General features: G+C 61.6%; 1 protein-coding gene across 2 annotated transcripts; it reads left to right on the top strand.

Annotated features, from left to right (window-relative positions):
* On the top strand, nt 1-16,162 carry NR1I3 (nuclear receptor subfamily 1 group I member 3). 2 transcript variants are annotated; one of them, XM_038383279.2, is made up of 8 exons: nt 1-473; nt 3,524-3,654; nt 5,406-5,587; nt 6,873-7,090; nt 8,696-8,841; nt 9,599-9,715; nt 10,080-10,185; nt 13,536-16,162. In XM_038383279.2, the coding sequence occupies exons 1-8, from the start codon at nt 295-297 to the stop codon at nt 13,663-13,665; spliced, it is 1,209 nt and encodes a 402-aa protein (XP_038239207.1). In that variant the 5' UTR covers nt 1-294; the 3' UTR covers nt 13,666-16,162. The 2 variants fall into 2 exon arrangements, 1 of the variants encoding a protein (XP_038239207.1); XR_006276903.1 differs by having other exon boundaries at nt 108-473; nt 9,599-9,677; nt 13,536-13,672.

Below are 16,162 nucleotides of genomic sequence, written 5' to 3'. Positions count from 1 at the left end.
TGACTGCACAATGCCTGCAGGAGCATAAACAACGGGGAAGGGGGGGCTCCGTGACTGTGATCCGTGGGGGGCCTGTCCCTGGGGAAGGGAGGGTGGAGGAGGAATGGGGCCCCAAGGATGGGGAGCCGTCTTCTGGGGGAGGGCCAGGAGACCAGGTTGAACTGGCCTCTATGGAAGGACCACATGGCATGACCTGACCTGGGCCATGTGGGGTCTGCTGGAGCCTAGCCCTGTCGCTGACTCTCCTCTCCCAACAGCAGCTTCCCCGTGGATGCCTGGGGGTCAGGAGCTGCCATGCTCAGCCCCTCTGATAGGGAGAGCAGCAGCAACCCCAACGTGCTGTGCCTTGGGGCTGGGAGCAGGGAGGACAGGGAGCCGGAGGGAGAGGAGAAAATCTGTGCCGTGTGCGGCGACCGAGCCACCGGCTACCACTTCCATGTCATGACCTGCGAGGGCTGCAAGGGCTTCTTCAGGTGAGAGCCCCCCTGGTGCCATCGCCCTGCCAACTCCAACTCCCTGGGCTGAGTCTTTCCATCCCATGGGGCTGGCGAGGATAAACACTGCCTCCTATTGGCGCTGCGCAGGCAGGGCACTGCCCTGGGTCACACCCAACACCCCTCAGAACAGGGAGGGTTAGGGTGTGGGGGGGTTGCACTGGTGTGTGTGGGTGCAGTGGTGTGTATACATGTGTGCATAGGGTATGTGTAGTGTGTAATCGTTTTTTTATGTGCTTGTATGTGGGGAGGTGTGCAAGGAGATGTGCGTGTTTGTAGGGGTTTGACTGATATTGCGACTGCATGCAGCATCTCAGGGGACCGTGCTGTATCCAGTTTATGAATGGTTGCTGTATCTTTGTGCCCCGGGATTGGAGCAGCTTAATGGGAGAGGGTTACCACAGCTCTGCCAGGAACTAAAAACAGCAACAGGGGGAGGTGATTCCTACAGCCCCAGTGATTGTAAACAGCTCTGGAGAGGTACTATCCTGGGGTGGTTTGCAGAGACTGGTTTAGGGCAGGGCAGTCACAGAGGACAAAGGAAGAGGGTGCGTTATAAAGGCTGAGTTTGAACCGATTCAGGTCTGAACCTTGCTGAAAGGTTGGAAAGGCGGCCAGGCCCGGGCCTGTCTGGTTAGTGCATGTGCACAGCTCTTTCTCACCGTTACCATACCTGGGATGCTTTTGTCCTTCAAATACATGTGCTCTGCTGGGGAAGGGCTGGGGGGTCACTGGTAACAGCCCAGGCACTGTCTTTGGCGAGAAGGCATGATGCAGGTCCTGGCCTTGCTGGGGATGTCACAGTGTAATGCGGGGGGCTGTGCAGCCTTAAAGCGCTGCTCAGGAGGGAGCGAGACATGGGTCTTGGCCCAAGTGAGGTGATGGCTGGGAGCCGGAAGCCTCAAGAAGGGGCCCTCAAGGGGCCACAGAGGGGGAATACAGGTGCAGTTACCCTCAGCTGTGTGGGAGTGTAGTGTACAAGGTGTATGTGTAAACTGGTGTTTCTGTAAGGTATGTGTGAGTATGTTGTGGATGTGTATGGGTGTGTGTGTGTTGATGTGCATATTTGGGGTGTGCATTGGGATGTTTATGTGAGTGTGTCTGTGCGGGAGGGTATATGAGTTGAGTGTGCATTGGGATGTGTCCGTATAGTGGGGTGTGCAGGAGTGTGTTATGCACTGGCGTGTGTATATCAGGAGTGCACATTGGGATATATATGTGGGTGTTTCACAGATATGCATATGCATTGGGGTGGGCATGTGTGCACAGCATGTCTGTGCATTGGGGGAGGGTGCGGTATGTGTTTGTGTGCACACAGGCAATGCCCTGGCTCAGTGTCTGTTGTCTCTGGCCCTCATGGCAGCTGCCCTGTGGCTGTGCCATCCTGTGGCTCACAGCCAGCCATGTGCTCGTCTCCACGAGCATTTGTTGCTGCTGACTTCAGGTTTATATCAGCTGATACCCAGGTGAGCACAGCCGTGGCAGTGACGCAGGGTGCAACTTGGACACTCTGTTGGGCATGACTGTCCAGGCCTGTCCCTCCCTGCAGGGCTCAGCTGGCACTGGCTCAGCTTGGATCCCAGGCCCTTGTCCACTTGCCCAGCCCCCCAGATTCACCCAGGCCAGTTCTGGCTCCAGCCAGGCTGCGTTTCGGCAGCTCTCAGCAAGGTCCCTGCTCTAGGCCACTGTGCAGATTCCGGTCACGTAATGGGATGTGTTGACTGAACTGGGCCTCACCGGCTGCCTCCTGCAGCTGCCAGCCTGAGACATGTGCCTGCCCGAGCCACATGCCAGCCCTGATGGGCAGCAGCATCCCGGCATGGCTAACCAGGGTAATTACCCACTGCACAGTACTGCCGGCGACCCGACACCCACACAGCACTCCCTACTGTGCCTCCACCCTGATCCCTGTGGCCCAGTGCCCCCTAGTGCCAGTCTGGGGCACTGGGGTCCTCGCTGGCTGTGCAGGGCAAGCGACCCTTCTGCTCCTCCACCCTGCGCCCTGCAGCACCGTGCCCCCAGTGCCACGCTGAGCCACTTGCACCACTTCCTGCAGCATGCTGCATGTTCCTTTGAGGTCTCCCATCCCCCTGCCCCAGAATGACTCTGTTTCATTGTGAGGCTTATTCTCAGGGAAAGGTGTTGGGGTTTCAGGGCTTTGGGACAGCTTTATTGCTTGTGGCTTCTCCTCCACGCAGGGAAGAAACAGTTCTAGACTCCCTGGTTGAGCCAGATGGGCTTGTCCCGGGCATTGCAACTGACTGGGACAACCAATGCCTGAGATGACTACTGCGGGCAGGGCCCAAAGCCTCTTCCCTATGGCTTCTTGCAGCACCATTTGCCATTCTGTGTGTGTGTGTGCGCACATGCTGGCATAGCCATCTGTCTGTTTGTGTGTGCTGGAATAACCATCTGTGTGTGTGAGAGCGAGCATAGGAGGTGTGGGCTTACCCATCTGCGTAGGGGGCAGAGAGCTGGCACACCCCAACGTGTTGGCATGTTACATGTCTGTGTTGCTCAGTACCTGTGCCAGCACCCCCCGCCTCCCTGCCCAGGCACACAGACATGGCGGCCCTGCATCAGGGGAAGCGTAGCTGGGACGGTTTGGTGGAGAGGAAGCTAGGAACCAGCTCCCCCAGCTCTATCCCACAAAGCAGTGCCTTGCAGCTGGAAATGACCCAGAAGCCCCTGCTCCTAGCAAGGATGCTGGGTGTTGGGTTGGGCGTCCAGTTGGGCGTCCAAGTGCCTGGATGGGAGAGGAGCAGGAGCAGCGGGCTGTGCTGTGCCTGGCAGCGATGCAGCGCTGCATGGAGCAGGCAGGGGATGAAGCCAGCAGAAGGCTGGGAGGGGACGGCGGGTCACTGAGGAGTGCCAGGGCTGCCTGCCTGAGTTGCTCTGAGCCTTGCGGTGCCAGGTCCAACGGGATGCCCACTTTGGGCTCTCGCTTTGAGGGGCGGGGAGGGCTCCCTGACCCTCTCCCAGGGCAGGGGGTGTGTCTTCTGTTCCCCAAGCCCTCCCCTCTTTTGCAGGCGGTCCATCAGCAAGGGCGTCTGCTTCACCTGCCCCTTCACCCACAACTGCACCATCACCAAAGCCAAGCGCCGGCAGTGCCAAGCCTGCCGCCTCCAAAAGTGCCTGGCCGTGGGCATGAGGAAGGACAGTAAGTTGGGGCTTGGCTCCCTGCCCTCCTGCAGTTGGTGTCTGGCCCTGGGGAGGTTGGCAGGGGAGGTGTAAGGACCACTTTCCCCAGGACATTGGCACTCAGGGAGTATCTGTGCTGCAGCCTTGTCAGCCTGGGGATGCTCCCCGCTGGGCTCAGGCACCTTCCGTTAATGAACGCCCCAGCGGGGGGGATGCCAGGCTAGAGTGCAGGGTTGATGCTGTGCGGGAATCCCAGCACAGCACAGCCATGCAGGGGGTTGGCTAGCAGGGTGCTGGGCTGGTGCCATGCAGGGGGTCCTGGCTGGCAGGGCACTGGGCTGGGCTGGTGCCAAGCAAGGTATTCCAGGTCACTGTTGCCTAGTACTCGCCCCTTGTTGCCCCCCAGCAGCACCCCTGCTGGTGACAGCAGAGCCACCCAGCCACTCTCCGCTGCATCTGCTCTGTCCGCATCCCCACCCAGCACCTGGCAGGGAAGGAGAAGAGGATCAAGCCATCAGCAATGTCAGGGCACGAAGGGGCCTTGGAGCGTCACCCAGAGGAGTAGCCCCTGCGTCGCTGGGTGCTGGGCAGATAACTCGGTGGGGGGGATTGGGCAGATAGGTTGTTGGGGGGCTGCATGGATAGCTCACTGAGGGGCTGGGTCCTGAATGGATAGTTGGCTGGGTGGATAGCTCGCTGGGGGGGTTGGGTGCTGTGTGGATAGCTCGCTGGGGAGGCTAGGTGCTGTGTGGATAGCTCGCTGGGGGGGCTAGGTGCTGCGTGGATCGCTCACTGCAGGGGCTGCATGGATAGCTCACTGGGGTATCTGGAGATTGTGTGGATAGCTCACTGGGCTGCTTTGTGCTTCCCCTGTGGAGCAGCCAAGGTCTCTAATTTGCAGCAAGTATCCGCTATCTGACTCCAGTAATGGCTCTGGAGTGTCTGCCTGCCCGACCCCGAGTCCCTCCACCTTCTGCTGGTGCAGCCCCAGCTCAGAGAAGGGTGGCTGGTGGCCCTGATGCATTTAAAGCAACCCTGTGTGGCAGGGGCTGCATTGGCCCCCTGAAAAACTGTCCCATAGCACTGGGGGGGGGGCCCTCCTGGTGGAAGTGACTCTCCTGTCTTTACTCCGGTCACTGCTGAGCGTCCGGCTAACACACGCTGCCACGTCCCTGGCAAATGCCGGGAGCACCCAGGCTTGTAGGGCCACGAGGCCATACCCCTTCCTCCAGACTCACAGCACTCCAGCATGCTGCCGTGGAGCAGGCAGACTCACCCAAGGGCACTGATGAGCCCCGTTGAGAGCTGGAACCCAGGAGAGACTCCCAGGCACCTGCTCTGCCCACTAGATCTCTCTCTGTCCCACAGCCAGGAAGAGAACCCTTGCAGCTTAGTTGCAGCCTCCCTTTTTATCCACTAGACTCCTGTCCTTTTCTGGTTGGAGTTTCTTCCTGGCTCTAGGATGAGCCCAGGAGTCCTGACTCAGCCCTGCTCCTCCACCACTCTCCCCTCTAGACCCCTCCCCAGCCCAGAGCTGGGATTAGAACGCAGGAGCCCTGGCTCCCAGTCCCTGCTCTCCCACTAGGCCCCGCTCCCTCCAGCTGGTTTGCCCAGAGGGCCATGGAGCCCACAGCCCGGGCAGCGCCATGCCGAGCTCCCCAGGCTCTCGGGTGGGGCTCAGGGAGAGGAAGCTGGGAGGCATCTGTCAGCGTGGGCCTGGGGAGCCGTTGCTGGGGCCAAGCCCCTCACCCCTGCCCCGCGGCCTGGCAGTGATCATGTCAGAGGAGGCTCTGCAGATGCGCCGAGTCCTGCGGAAGCAGAAGCAGCAGGAGCGGGAGCTGGCGGGGGAGCCAGCGGAGCTCACAGAGGAGCAGGAGCAGCTCATCAGCATCCTCATGGAGGCCCACAAGAGGCACTTCGACTCCGGCTTCTCCCAGTTCGTGCATTGCCGGGTAAGCGCCCCAGCCCCCGCGTGGCACCAGGGCAGCCACACCCCCGGTGGAACCAGCCCCCCCCCATACACCAACCCCGCTCCCCCGCCCGCAAGCAATGGGGCAGCCACTGCCCCGAGAGCCACCCCCCGAGGGAACCAGCCCCCCCATACACCAACCCAGCTCCCCCCCCCCGCAAGCAATGGGGCAGCCACTGCCCCAAGAGCCACCCCCCAGTGGAACCAGCTCCCCCCCCCGCAAGCAATGGGGCAGCCACTGCCCCAAGAGCCACCCCCCAGTGGAACCAGCCCCCCATACACCAACCCAGCTCCCCCCCCGCAAGCAATGGGGCAGCCACTGCCCCGAGAGCCACCCCCCGAGGGAACCAGCCCCCCCATACACCAACCCAGCTCCCCCCCCCCCGCAAGCAATGGGGCAGCCACTGCCCCAAGAGCCACCCCCCAGTGGAACCAGCCCCCCCATACACCAATCCAGCTCCCCCCCCCGCAAGCAATGGGGCAGCCACTGCCCCGAGAACCAGCCCCGGGCACATTGATCCAGCTCGACCGCGCTCCCCGCCTTCCCCCTTCACTGGGGCTGGAAGCCAAACAGCTGCTGCAGCAGCCTCACTCCCCACCGTTGAGCCCAGCTGCCATTGGCTACCTGAGTCACATGCTGGGAATCCTGCTCCCTGATTGGATCGGGCTGGTTACTGGGCCACGTGCTGGCACGGGGCAAGTTTCACATCTGCTAGGGTTGGAGTCTGTTCTCCCCACAGGGTGCCCCCTCCCCCCACGTCCCTCCTGTCCACATTCCCTCCCCCATCCCAGCCACGGGTGGGCTCAGGCTGCCCTGGGCAGAGCCCGCCTGCAATTCCTGTGGAAAGGGGCAATCCGGGAAGGTGAACAGAGAGGCCGCCTGGGCTGATGCCAGCAGAGCTCCCGAGCCAGCCACGTGTCTGCACCCTCCTTGCTCAGGCCCAACTGGGCCTGCAGCTGCAGCGTCTGTACTTGCAGATCCTGTGCACGCAGTTCTGACCCCCAGGTCCCAGCTCCGCCCCGAGGGAGGCCTCGGCAGAGGACCCCCAGCCACGCTGTGGGGTTTGTAATCCATGGCGTCTGCAGGGCTGCACCCCGCCGGGGCGTGGGAATTGGGGCAGGTGCACCCAGCAGTCCAAGGCTCAGCTGTATCACAGGGCAATGCACCAGGGGGCTCGCCACACCCCAGAGCCAGCTGCCTCTCCACAGGGCCAGTTCCACTGACAGCAGCAGCACTAAGGCTCTGACTGGGGCCTCTGTCTCCCCAGCCCCCGGTGCGATTGTACATCCACAGCCTGAGCCCCCAGGAGCCAAGGGTTCCCCAGGGGGTCTCCCAGCCTGAGGAGGGCGGCCCCCTGGCCCCCTTGCAGAGCCTGCCAGAGGACATGCTGCCTGACATCTTCTCCCTGCTGCCCCACTTCGCCGACCTCAGCACCGTCCTCATCCAGCAAGTGATCAAATTCGCCAAGGAGATCCCAGCCTTCAGGTCAGCACAGCTGGGCTCCCGCACCCTGAGGAGTGGGGGCAGCTGGGGGCAGGCAGCTCAAATTGCCTGGCTGGAGGGAGAGTGGGAAATAGGAGCTGAGGCCCAGCTCAGCATGGCTAGCATCTGCTTTATCCCACTCCTACCCCTGCATCTCCCTCAGCCCCGCCCTGCTGCACTCCTGCTCCATCCCTAATCCCCCCTGCACCCTTCAGCCCCGCCCTGCTGCACCCCTGCTCCCCACCCCCAGCCCCACCCTGCTCCCCACCCTACTACATCCCTAATCCCCCCTGCACCCTTCAGCCCTGCCCTGCCGCATCCCTGCTCCCCACCTGCTGCATCCCTAATCCCCCCTGCACCCTTCAGCCCTGCCCTGCTGCATCCCTGATCCCCACCCTGCTGCATCCCTAATCCCCCCTGCACCTTTCAGCCCCGCCCTGCCGCATCCCTGCTCCCCCGCCCTGCTGACTCCCTGTTCCCCCCACCCCAGTGCCCCCCTGCACCCCTCCCTGCCACATCCCTGCTCCCCCACTGCCCCTCAGCCCCACCCTGCCACATTCCTGTTCCTCCCACCCAGACCCCTGCCCTGCTGCATCCCAACTCCCCACCCCACTCCCCTCAGTCCTGCCCTGCCACATTCCTGGGTCCCTCACCCCCTGCCCCCCACCGCTCTGCACCTTATTAACCCAGGACATGTCCCTGAGCCCCTCCCACCTGCTCCCCCTCAGCCCCACCCTGCTGCATCCATAATCCCCCCCTGCCCCCTTCAGCCCCACCATGCCATATCCCTGCTCCCCAACCCCCCTCAGCCCCACCATGCTGCATCCCTACTTCCCATCTCCCCCCCTTCAGACCTGCCCTGCGGAATCAGTTCCCCCCACCCCAGGGACCTGCTGCATCCCTATTCCCCCCCCTGCACCCCTCCCTGACACATCCCTGCTCCCCCACTGCCCCTCAGCCCCACCCTGCCACATCACTGTTCCTCCCACCCCCAATTCTGCCCTGCTGCATCCCAACTCCCTGCCCCACAACTCTCTCAGCCCGCTCTGCTGCATCCCTGTTGTCACCCCCAAGCCCTGCCCTGCTTCATCCCTGAGGTCCCCAGTCCCTGCTCCCCCACCCCCTTAACCTCCCCGCAGCCCTGCTTCATCCTTGGGCCATTCCCCACTCCCCTATTGCCCTGTACCCCACTCAGCCCTGCCCTACTACACCCCTGGGACCCGCAGTCCCTGCTCCCCCATCTCCCTGCTTAGCCATGTCCCCAGGCTCCCCGACCCCTGATCCACCACTCCCCTCAGCCCTGCCCTGCCACATTCCTGGGTCCCCCACCCCCTGCACCCCACCACTCTGCACCTTATTCACCCAGGCCATGTCCCTGGGCCCCCTCCCATCTGCTCCCCCTCAGCCCTACATTTCCATATGCTTGGACCCCCATCCCCTGCTCCCCCTGTACCCCAGTGTACCCCCACCCCCCTGAACCCCCTCATCTCAGCCCCCACAGGGTCCCTACCCCCACACCCCCATTTTGCACATGGCCTATGGCCCTGGGCTGCTCTGTGCAGCTGCTCCCAGCCTGCTCTCATGCTCTCTCTCATTCTCCCTGGGAAGGAGTTTGCCAATTGATGACCAGATCTCGCTTCTCAAAGGCGCCACTTTGGAGATCTGCCAGATCCAGTTCAACACGGTCTTCAACGAGGAGACCAAGGCCTGGGAGTGCGGCCAGCACTGCTACACCATCCAAGACGGTGCCCTGGGTGAGTCCCTCTTGCGCAAGGGGCAGGGACTGGGCTGGCCCAACTCCCCCGGGTTCTCTCTGCTTCTAGCTCCCTGCCAGGGGGCCCCAGTGTCCCCCACAGGGGCTCCCACGGCCTGGGCTAGGGGAGCCCTGGAAGGGAATGTGGGCTGCCCTGCCTAGAATCCCCTGACAAGAACCATGGTTCCCCCTACGCCACGCCACAGCTCTGTGCCCTGCCCTATGGGGGACCCATCCCCGGGCTGCAGGGGGGGGCTGGAATAGTGACTGACACAGCTACAACCCTGCACCTCATGCCGCACAGCGCCAAGCAGCGAGTGGCTGAGCACTGACGCTGTGGAAATGCTGCACGTGCTGCCCCCGAGGGACTCGCTGCCGCAGGGCATACGGGGCCCAGAATCGCTGCCCACTGCCACATGGGTGAGATCAGGTGGCCGAGGACATTTCCCAGGGCAGGGCCAGGCTAGGTGCCCTGGGGCCCATCTCCCGGGCAGGGGTGGCAGAGCAGCGGCCTGCTTCTCTCTGCGCTTCCCAGGCTGGAAGGCTGCAGTCCCCAAGGAGCAGGCCCTTCCCCGTCCTGTCCTGTCCTGCAGTGCAGTGCACCTCTCCTAGCCGTCCCCCCAGCTCTGCACAGGCCCTGGCTCCAAACAGCCCGACTTCCCCGGGCCGCAGCATGCTGGCAGCTGAGCTCGGAGCCCCGGCCCCAATGGGGAGCCCAGCCAGCGCAGCTCCCCCATCACCCCCATCTCTATCTCCAGCCGGGTTCCAGCAGATCTACCTGGAGCCGCTGCTCAAGTTCCACATCAGCCTGAAGAAGCTCAGGCTGCACGAGGCTGAGTACGTCCTGCTGCTGGCCATCGTCCTGTTCTCGCCTGGTAAGCCCCTCCCCCAGCCCCCAGGATGAGCCTTGAGCCCCCCTGCCCAGCCCCCACCATGGGCCCTGAGGCCCCCCCCCCCGCCCTCCCACCCTGCACCACCCCAATGGGCATAGTACTGGACAGTGTGATGGTACATGAGGGTGTATCCGTGGCCTCATCATGTGACCAGTGGAACTCACTGTGCCCTGTGAGCAGAGGGTGGGCACTGAGCCCCCGGGGCTTGCTCTGTCTGCACAACAGGGTAACTCCCGCCCCTGGGCTTCCTGAATTGAGCCCTCCACATACACGCAGGTGCCCCCGACCCCAGGGTACATGGCCCCTGCTCTGCCTGCACGCTCATGCCAGGGCTGCCTTCTCCCAGACCACCCTGGCATCACTCAGCGCCACACCATTGACCAGCTGCAGGAGAAGATGGCCCTCACGCTGAAGAGCTACATTGACCAACGGCATCCGCTCCCGGAAGGCAGGTGAGCAAGGGACTCCCTGTCCCGGGTCCACAGACTTGGTGCCACATCCTGGCTTTTTACCAGTCCTTGATGGTGCCAGTCAGTGTGCCAGGGGCCCCGCTTTTCCACAAGGGCAGGCCATGTGGCCTCTCCGCCTCTGAGACTGAGCCCTGGGCCCCCTCCTCCACCCTGCGAGCTCTGCCCAGACAGTCCAGCTGAGCCAGGCTCCTGGGCAGAGACTTGTTCCCTCTTCCTCAAGGAGCTGGGCACCTCGGCAACACAAAGAGCCGCTTTCCAGCCAGAGCAGGTTTATTGATGCCTTGGAGCATGGAATGGGGAGGCCTTAGGTAGTCCAGAGCAGCACGGGGGAGGAGATGGGCCACGCGGTCCAACACTAGGCTCTGCTCCCTGTACCTGTGTGTGCCCCTGGCCTTCTTCCCAGACACCTGCTGTCTCCCCCATTGTCTTCCTGCTGAGTTCATGCCTCCACTGCCCGCTGGGACCCCCACTGACAATGGCAGGTGTGGAGCCTTTAGTCCTTGGGGTTTGCATTGTCTCTCCAGGGTCCCAGCCAGCCCTTAATTATCCATCTATGTCACCCCAGGCAGCTTCCTCATGGCTCCTGCTCTTTACACTCAGGGCAGAGCAACACCATGCCTGGAGGAAAACTGAGGCACGTAGCGGAATTATAAAAATATTACCAAAATTCCCACATTCTTCCCCTCCTGGCCCCACATGGGCAGGTGAGTGAGGGTCCCCCACTAGCTTGAATAACAAAGCTGGGTCAGGAGGGGGCTCCTGGCTGGAACAGGGCCCAAGACACTGAGCAGCCCAGCAGGGGATACTCACTACCATAGCCCAGCCTGCATGTCCTCACCGAAAAGGGCAGGGAGAGCCCTTCCTGGAGCTCAGGTGGGTACCCGGTCCATCTCTGGGGTGTCTGGGCCTGTTACTTATGGGTGGGCTTTATCCTCACCCAGCCCCAGGAGAGATCTTCCCCCTGTAGGGCTGGGGACTGAGAGATTGGAGGGCAGATGAAGGGTGCCAGGGCCCTGATGCAGGTTCACGTGGCTGAGTTGGGAATTGAGGCCAGCTGTCCTGGGGCCCAGCCTCGTGCCCCACTGGTGGGGTGGGATCAGAGTGAACCCCGAGTGTCCTGGGCCTAGCGGGTGCAGCAAGCAGCCCAGGGAAGGAGGCTAGAGGCAAAGGCCATCAGATGGGGCCGGGCGGGGAGACGAGGTTGTTCAGGGCCTCTGCCCATTGCCTGGATGTCCGGGCTTTCCCAGGAGCTGGGGGCAGCTGGCTCCTCAGGGGTCACACTGACATGTGCGGGAGGAGGGAGCTGGGCACTGGCCCATGGGAGCCCTGATGGTGGCTCCAGGGTGTGGCGAGGCCAGGGGCCCAGGGCCAGGGACTGATTGCCCTTTTGCCCTCAGCACCCTGAGGTTCAATATCTTGGGGTTCGTTTTCAATAATATAACACAGAACCAGCTCGAAGCCCCATCCAATAACCTGGGGAAATTACACACCACCCCAGAGCTCCTATGAGAGGCAATACACAAGCACAGAGTCTGTGTGTAGAAAGGTTTTAGAGTAGCAGCTGTGTTAGTCTGTATTCGCAAAAAGAAAAGGAGAACTTGTGGCACCTTAGAGACTAACAAATTTATTAGAGCATAAGCTTTCGTGAGCTACAGCTCACTTCATCGGAATGCATCCGATGAAGTGAGCTGTAGCTCACGAAAGCTTATGCTCTAATAAATTTGTTAGTCTCTAAGGTGCCACAAGTTCTCCTTTTCTTTTTGTGTGTAGAAAAGAAACTTTTAATGAGAGAGAGAGAAGTCACCCAACATTAATTAGAGAAAATGCCACAAGCAGGAGTCTTAACCATAAAACTTTGAGCAGGACACCAGAGTGTGTGGGGCAGTGCCTTCTGTCTCATGTTCTTGAGTTCTACAACCAAAAGTTCCTATACTGTGCCCCCTTCTGGTCCCCCAACAGACCTCACTCACAGTGATTGTCCTTGGTCAGTGAGGACCCAGGGTTCAGAGGTGCAGCTTGCTGTCTACCATCTGAGCACTTGTGCTGGCCGGCTGCCCCGCCAGCTGCTCATTCCTCTCCGCCTAGCCCCACCAGATGACTGGTTGCCACTTTCACTGGCCGCTCCTGCCAGCCACCCACCTTCTGCTGCCATCTGCCCCTCTGCTGTGACCTCTGTGGGTCAGTCTCTTGGTAATTTTTTTTAGCCCTCAGCAGGCTGGGCAGAAACACTGCCCCACCACAAGGGATGTCAGCTCTTCTTGAGTACTTAAAATAACAAAAGACTCCGAATGAAGCCTATTGAGCGTTGTTTTGAACAGTGGGGAGAACCAGGTTAAACCAGACCAAGAACCCTTAGGAGGAGGCCACATCTCCTGACTAGAACACTTGTCTCCACCCCTCTGACTTTCACAGGGCTCTGGCCTTCCAGCCCTGGCTTAGCGAGTTCCTTTCAGCTGAGGGTGACCCCCTCAATTGGGGCAAGTTCAGTACAGTTCTGCTCCCCTTTAGTCATACAATGAAGATAACATTTCACTAGGTGATTTGTAACCCAACACCAGCCAAAGCTGATCACTTGGAGCTACACAACTGTCTGCTGGATATGTCGGGCAGAGTAGCTATGTTCATGGAAATACAGTTTGCTCCTGAAGTCTCTCCCCTGCCCCAACTAGCTGTCAGGGGAGAGCTCATTCAGACCCTGCTCACACTTGTGTGCACAAGGCCTTATCACTAATATGCAGCCCTCTCCAGCCCCCCCCCCGCCCCAGACACCAGAGGTTGGTTTGCCTTTGGGCAGCTGGAAGCGAAAGGGCCTTTGTTGTGGGTGAGGGCGGTGCAGTGCTGGGGTCACTCTCCCTAGCCAGGGAAGGGGTGGGCTCAGCCTGGGAGCCCCTCTCCCCAGTGGAACCCAGCCAGCTCCTACCCAAGGGGCAGCGGCTTAGTCCAAAGGTTTTCAGTCTAGCCTCCTCTTCCCCCCCTCCCCCCGTATTCCAGCCACATGCACCTCCTGTGAAACAGCCAGTTGGGGCTGGGGGGATGGGAGTTGGGACAGGACTCCCGGGCTCTAGTTCCAGCTCTGGAAGGGAGTGGGGTCTAGTGGGTTCATAGCCGAGGGGCTGGGAGTCAGGACTCCTGGGTTCTGTCCCTGACCCTGTGCATAGATAGGTCCCTTCCCCCTCACGTGCTTCAGTTTCCCCTGTCTCTTACCCAGGCTTTGTGGAATGGAGTCCTGGCAGGGGGGACGGGGCTGTTCTTGCCATGGTGCAGAGTGACCACTGGGGCAGGCGGACGCCATGGCCACATGCAGGGCTGACACTTGGCTCCCTCTGCCCCAGGCACCTCTACGCAAAGCTGCTCTTGCTGCTGACCGAGCTGCGGACGCTCAAGGTGGAGAACACCCGGCAGATCCTGCACATCCAGGACCTGACCATCATGACACCGCTGCTCTCTGAGATCATCAGCTAGACCCCAGAGACAGGACCTGCTGGCCAGCCCCTCTCGCTGGGCCGGGCCCCCACTGGACCGGGTCTGCCTTCTCGCTGGGGCCAGGACCCCCACTGGACTGGGCCCATCCCCCTACTTTCCAGGCCTTTCTGCTGCCCCCCAGGAGCTCAGGGACTCCTCGGCTGAGCCCCGCAGCCAGACCCTGCTGCCCAAACTTGTTGATCCTCTCCCCTCCACTCAGCGAATCCGACCCACTCTCAGCTCCTGGGGCCTGGGCCAGCTGTGGCTCTGAGGAATCAAAACCGACCCCTCGGCTCAGCTGCGCCCCTGCCTGGCCAGCACTGCTTGTACAGAGCAGCCCAGGGACACGGCTGAAACAGGCCAGAACCAGCCTGCGTCTGGACCAGACCCGAGCCTGATGCTTGAGCCCAGGCAGGCCCAGATGCTAGATGCTGCAGCCGGGCAGAGGTGGGACGGGCATGTGGCCATTCGGCTGGACCTGCAGCTTTGGGGGCTCTAGCCTGTCTGCCCAGTGTCACCTCGGGCCAGCGTCTGCACCGGAGCCTAGCCAGGCCCAGTGCTGGGAGTAGGAGCGCTGGGCATGGCTGAGAGTAAGACACCAGGGCAGGAAGGGGAGTCCCACCCACAAGTGGGGCAGGCCCTGTGAATCCCCATGGCCTGCTCTGGGCCCAGCAGGCATGGTGGGGCTGCCCACTGCAGCTCACATGCCTGGAGGAGGGCCCTGCCCAGTATGTGCCAGCACCTGCAGCCAGTCTGGCAAGAGAGCTTGGCATGAGGTCTGCATCCCCCAGCCCTCCCCACCATACAGTGCCCCCCCCAACCCTGACCCCTGCCTGCCTTCCCCATTCCAGATCCTGCGTCTTAGCAGTGCCCCACCCCAGCACTGCCCCCTGCCCCATACAGAGCATGTCCCCTTCCATGCAGGTGTGACCCTCAGTCCTGCCCCATCCTACAGGGAATGAGCCCCTCAACTCTGATCCCCCACCCCACTGTGGGGCCTGCCCCCCCAACACAAAGCCTGCCCCTCAGCTCTGCCCCACCCCAGCACAGGGGCTGCTCCTGTATGGGGCCTGTCCCTCGGTCCTGCCACACTTTCCCACCCCAGCATAGGGCATACCCCCCTCAGACCTGCCCACCCCAGTTCAAGGCCTGCCCCTTGACCCTGCCCCACCCTAGCAGAGGATCAGTGCCCTCCCAGCCTGCTGGCCTGCACATGATTGACCATTTTAAACAGGGAAACTGAGGCACCAAGCAGTGCTGTGACTTGAGCCTCTAGCTATTGGTTTCTCAGCCTGGAGCTCCTGAGGGCCATGGCTCTAGCTGCCATGAGCCCAAAAGTGCAGCCAGTGAAGCCGAGAGGGGCCCAGCTGGGGGCCAAGAAGATCGGCTGCCCTTGTAGGGTGGGCATGGTCTTATTGACTGGGTCCCTCCTGCCCTGTGGCCCTGGACATGGGGAGGGTGTTTGTTTGAGGGCTGTTGCTGGAGTTGTGAGTCCTCAGTATAGGCCAGTGCCCAGAGGCCCTGGGGTCAATGGGCATAGAACCCAGGTGTCCTACCTATCCCGGGTGCGGCCGTTTACTCCAGCGAAACACTCCCAGTGTAGAGCAGGGGGGTGTTGGGCACCAGCTTTACCCAGGCCCCAATAACCCCCCCTTCACCATGCGGGGTGATGTCACCCCCTGCCCTAGGCACTTTTCCCTCCATCAGCCATGGGCCTGGCCCACACCTGGGACATCGCCCATGGCCACCCTACAGCTCCAGGTCATGCCACCATGCCAGCTCCCTGGCTGTGTTTGGGGGCTCATGAGGGGCTGGGCTGCTGGCAGCATAGGCAGGGACATGGCACTGTGACTCCTGGGGGCATAGCTTGGGGGGGACACATGACAGGCTGGGCTGCTGTGGGGGGGTGGGTAGGGCCATGGTGCCTGGGACATGTCTGTCACTAGCACACTTTAGGGGCCAAATTAAAGCCTCATTTATTTATTCACTCTCTTTGTGCCTCTAACGGGGGGCAGCCCCCCAATCGCTCGCAGGGCCCACCTATCCCTGACAGCTACTCCTCTGGGGCAGTGACTTGGTGCAAGCCAGGCACCTGCTTGGGGGCACAAGTGGGGGAGGCATTGAAAACATGGTCTACTCCTGGCACACCTCATTCACCCCACTCTCTGTCAGGCCCCCCATCCAGTGCAGGGCCATTCTCCCCATTGTACACAGGGAGAAACTGAGGCACAGGGAGGGGACCTGCCCAAGGATACCCACAGAAACAGTGGGAGGTGAACCCAGGAGTCCTGGCTCCCTGGCCCAGCATTCAATTGGTCTGTTAGTGTCTCTCAGTCTCCCCCCACACCCTCTCCCAGTCAAATGGCCTCCTGGGGTATCTGGGAGACCCTGCCCCCTCCCCAATTCTGTCTCCTCCCCTCCCCCAGTTCCAAGGCTTCCCTCTCCCTAAGCACCTTTCCCAGGCAGCCTCCCCACCCCCACTGGCTCTCTGTCCTTG

The sequence above is a fragment of the Dermochelys coriacea genome, chromosome 24, assembly GCF_009764565.3.
Source record: "Dermochelys coriacea isolate rDerCor1 chromosome 24, rDerCor1.pri.v4, whole genome shotgun sequence".
NCBI lineage: Eukaryota > Metazoa > Chordata > Testudines > Dermochelyidae > Dermochelys > Dermochelys coriacea.
This window is presented reverse-complemented; position numbering and strand designations above follow the sequence as displayed.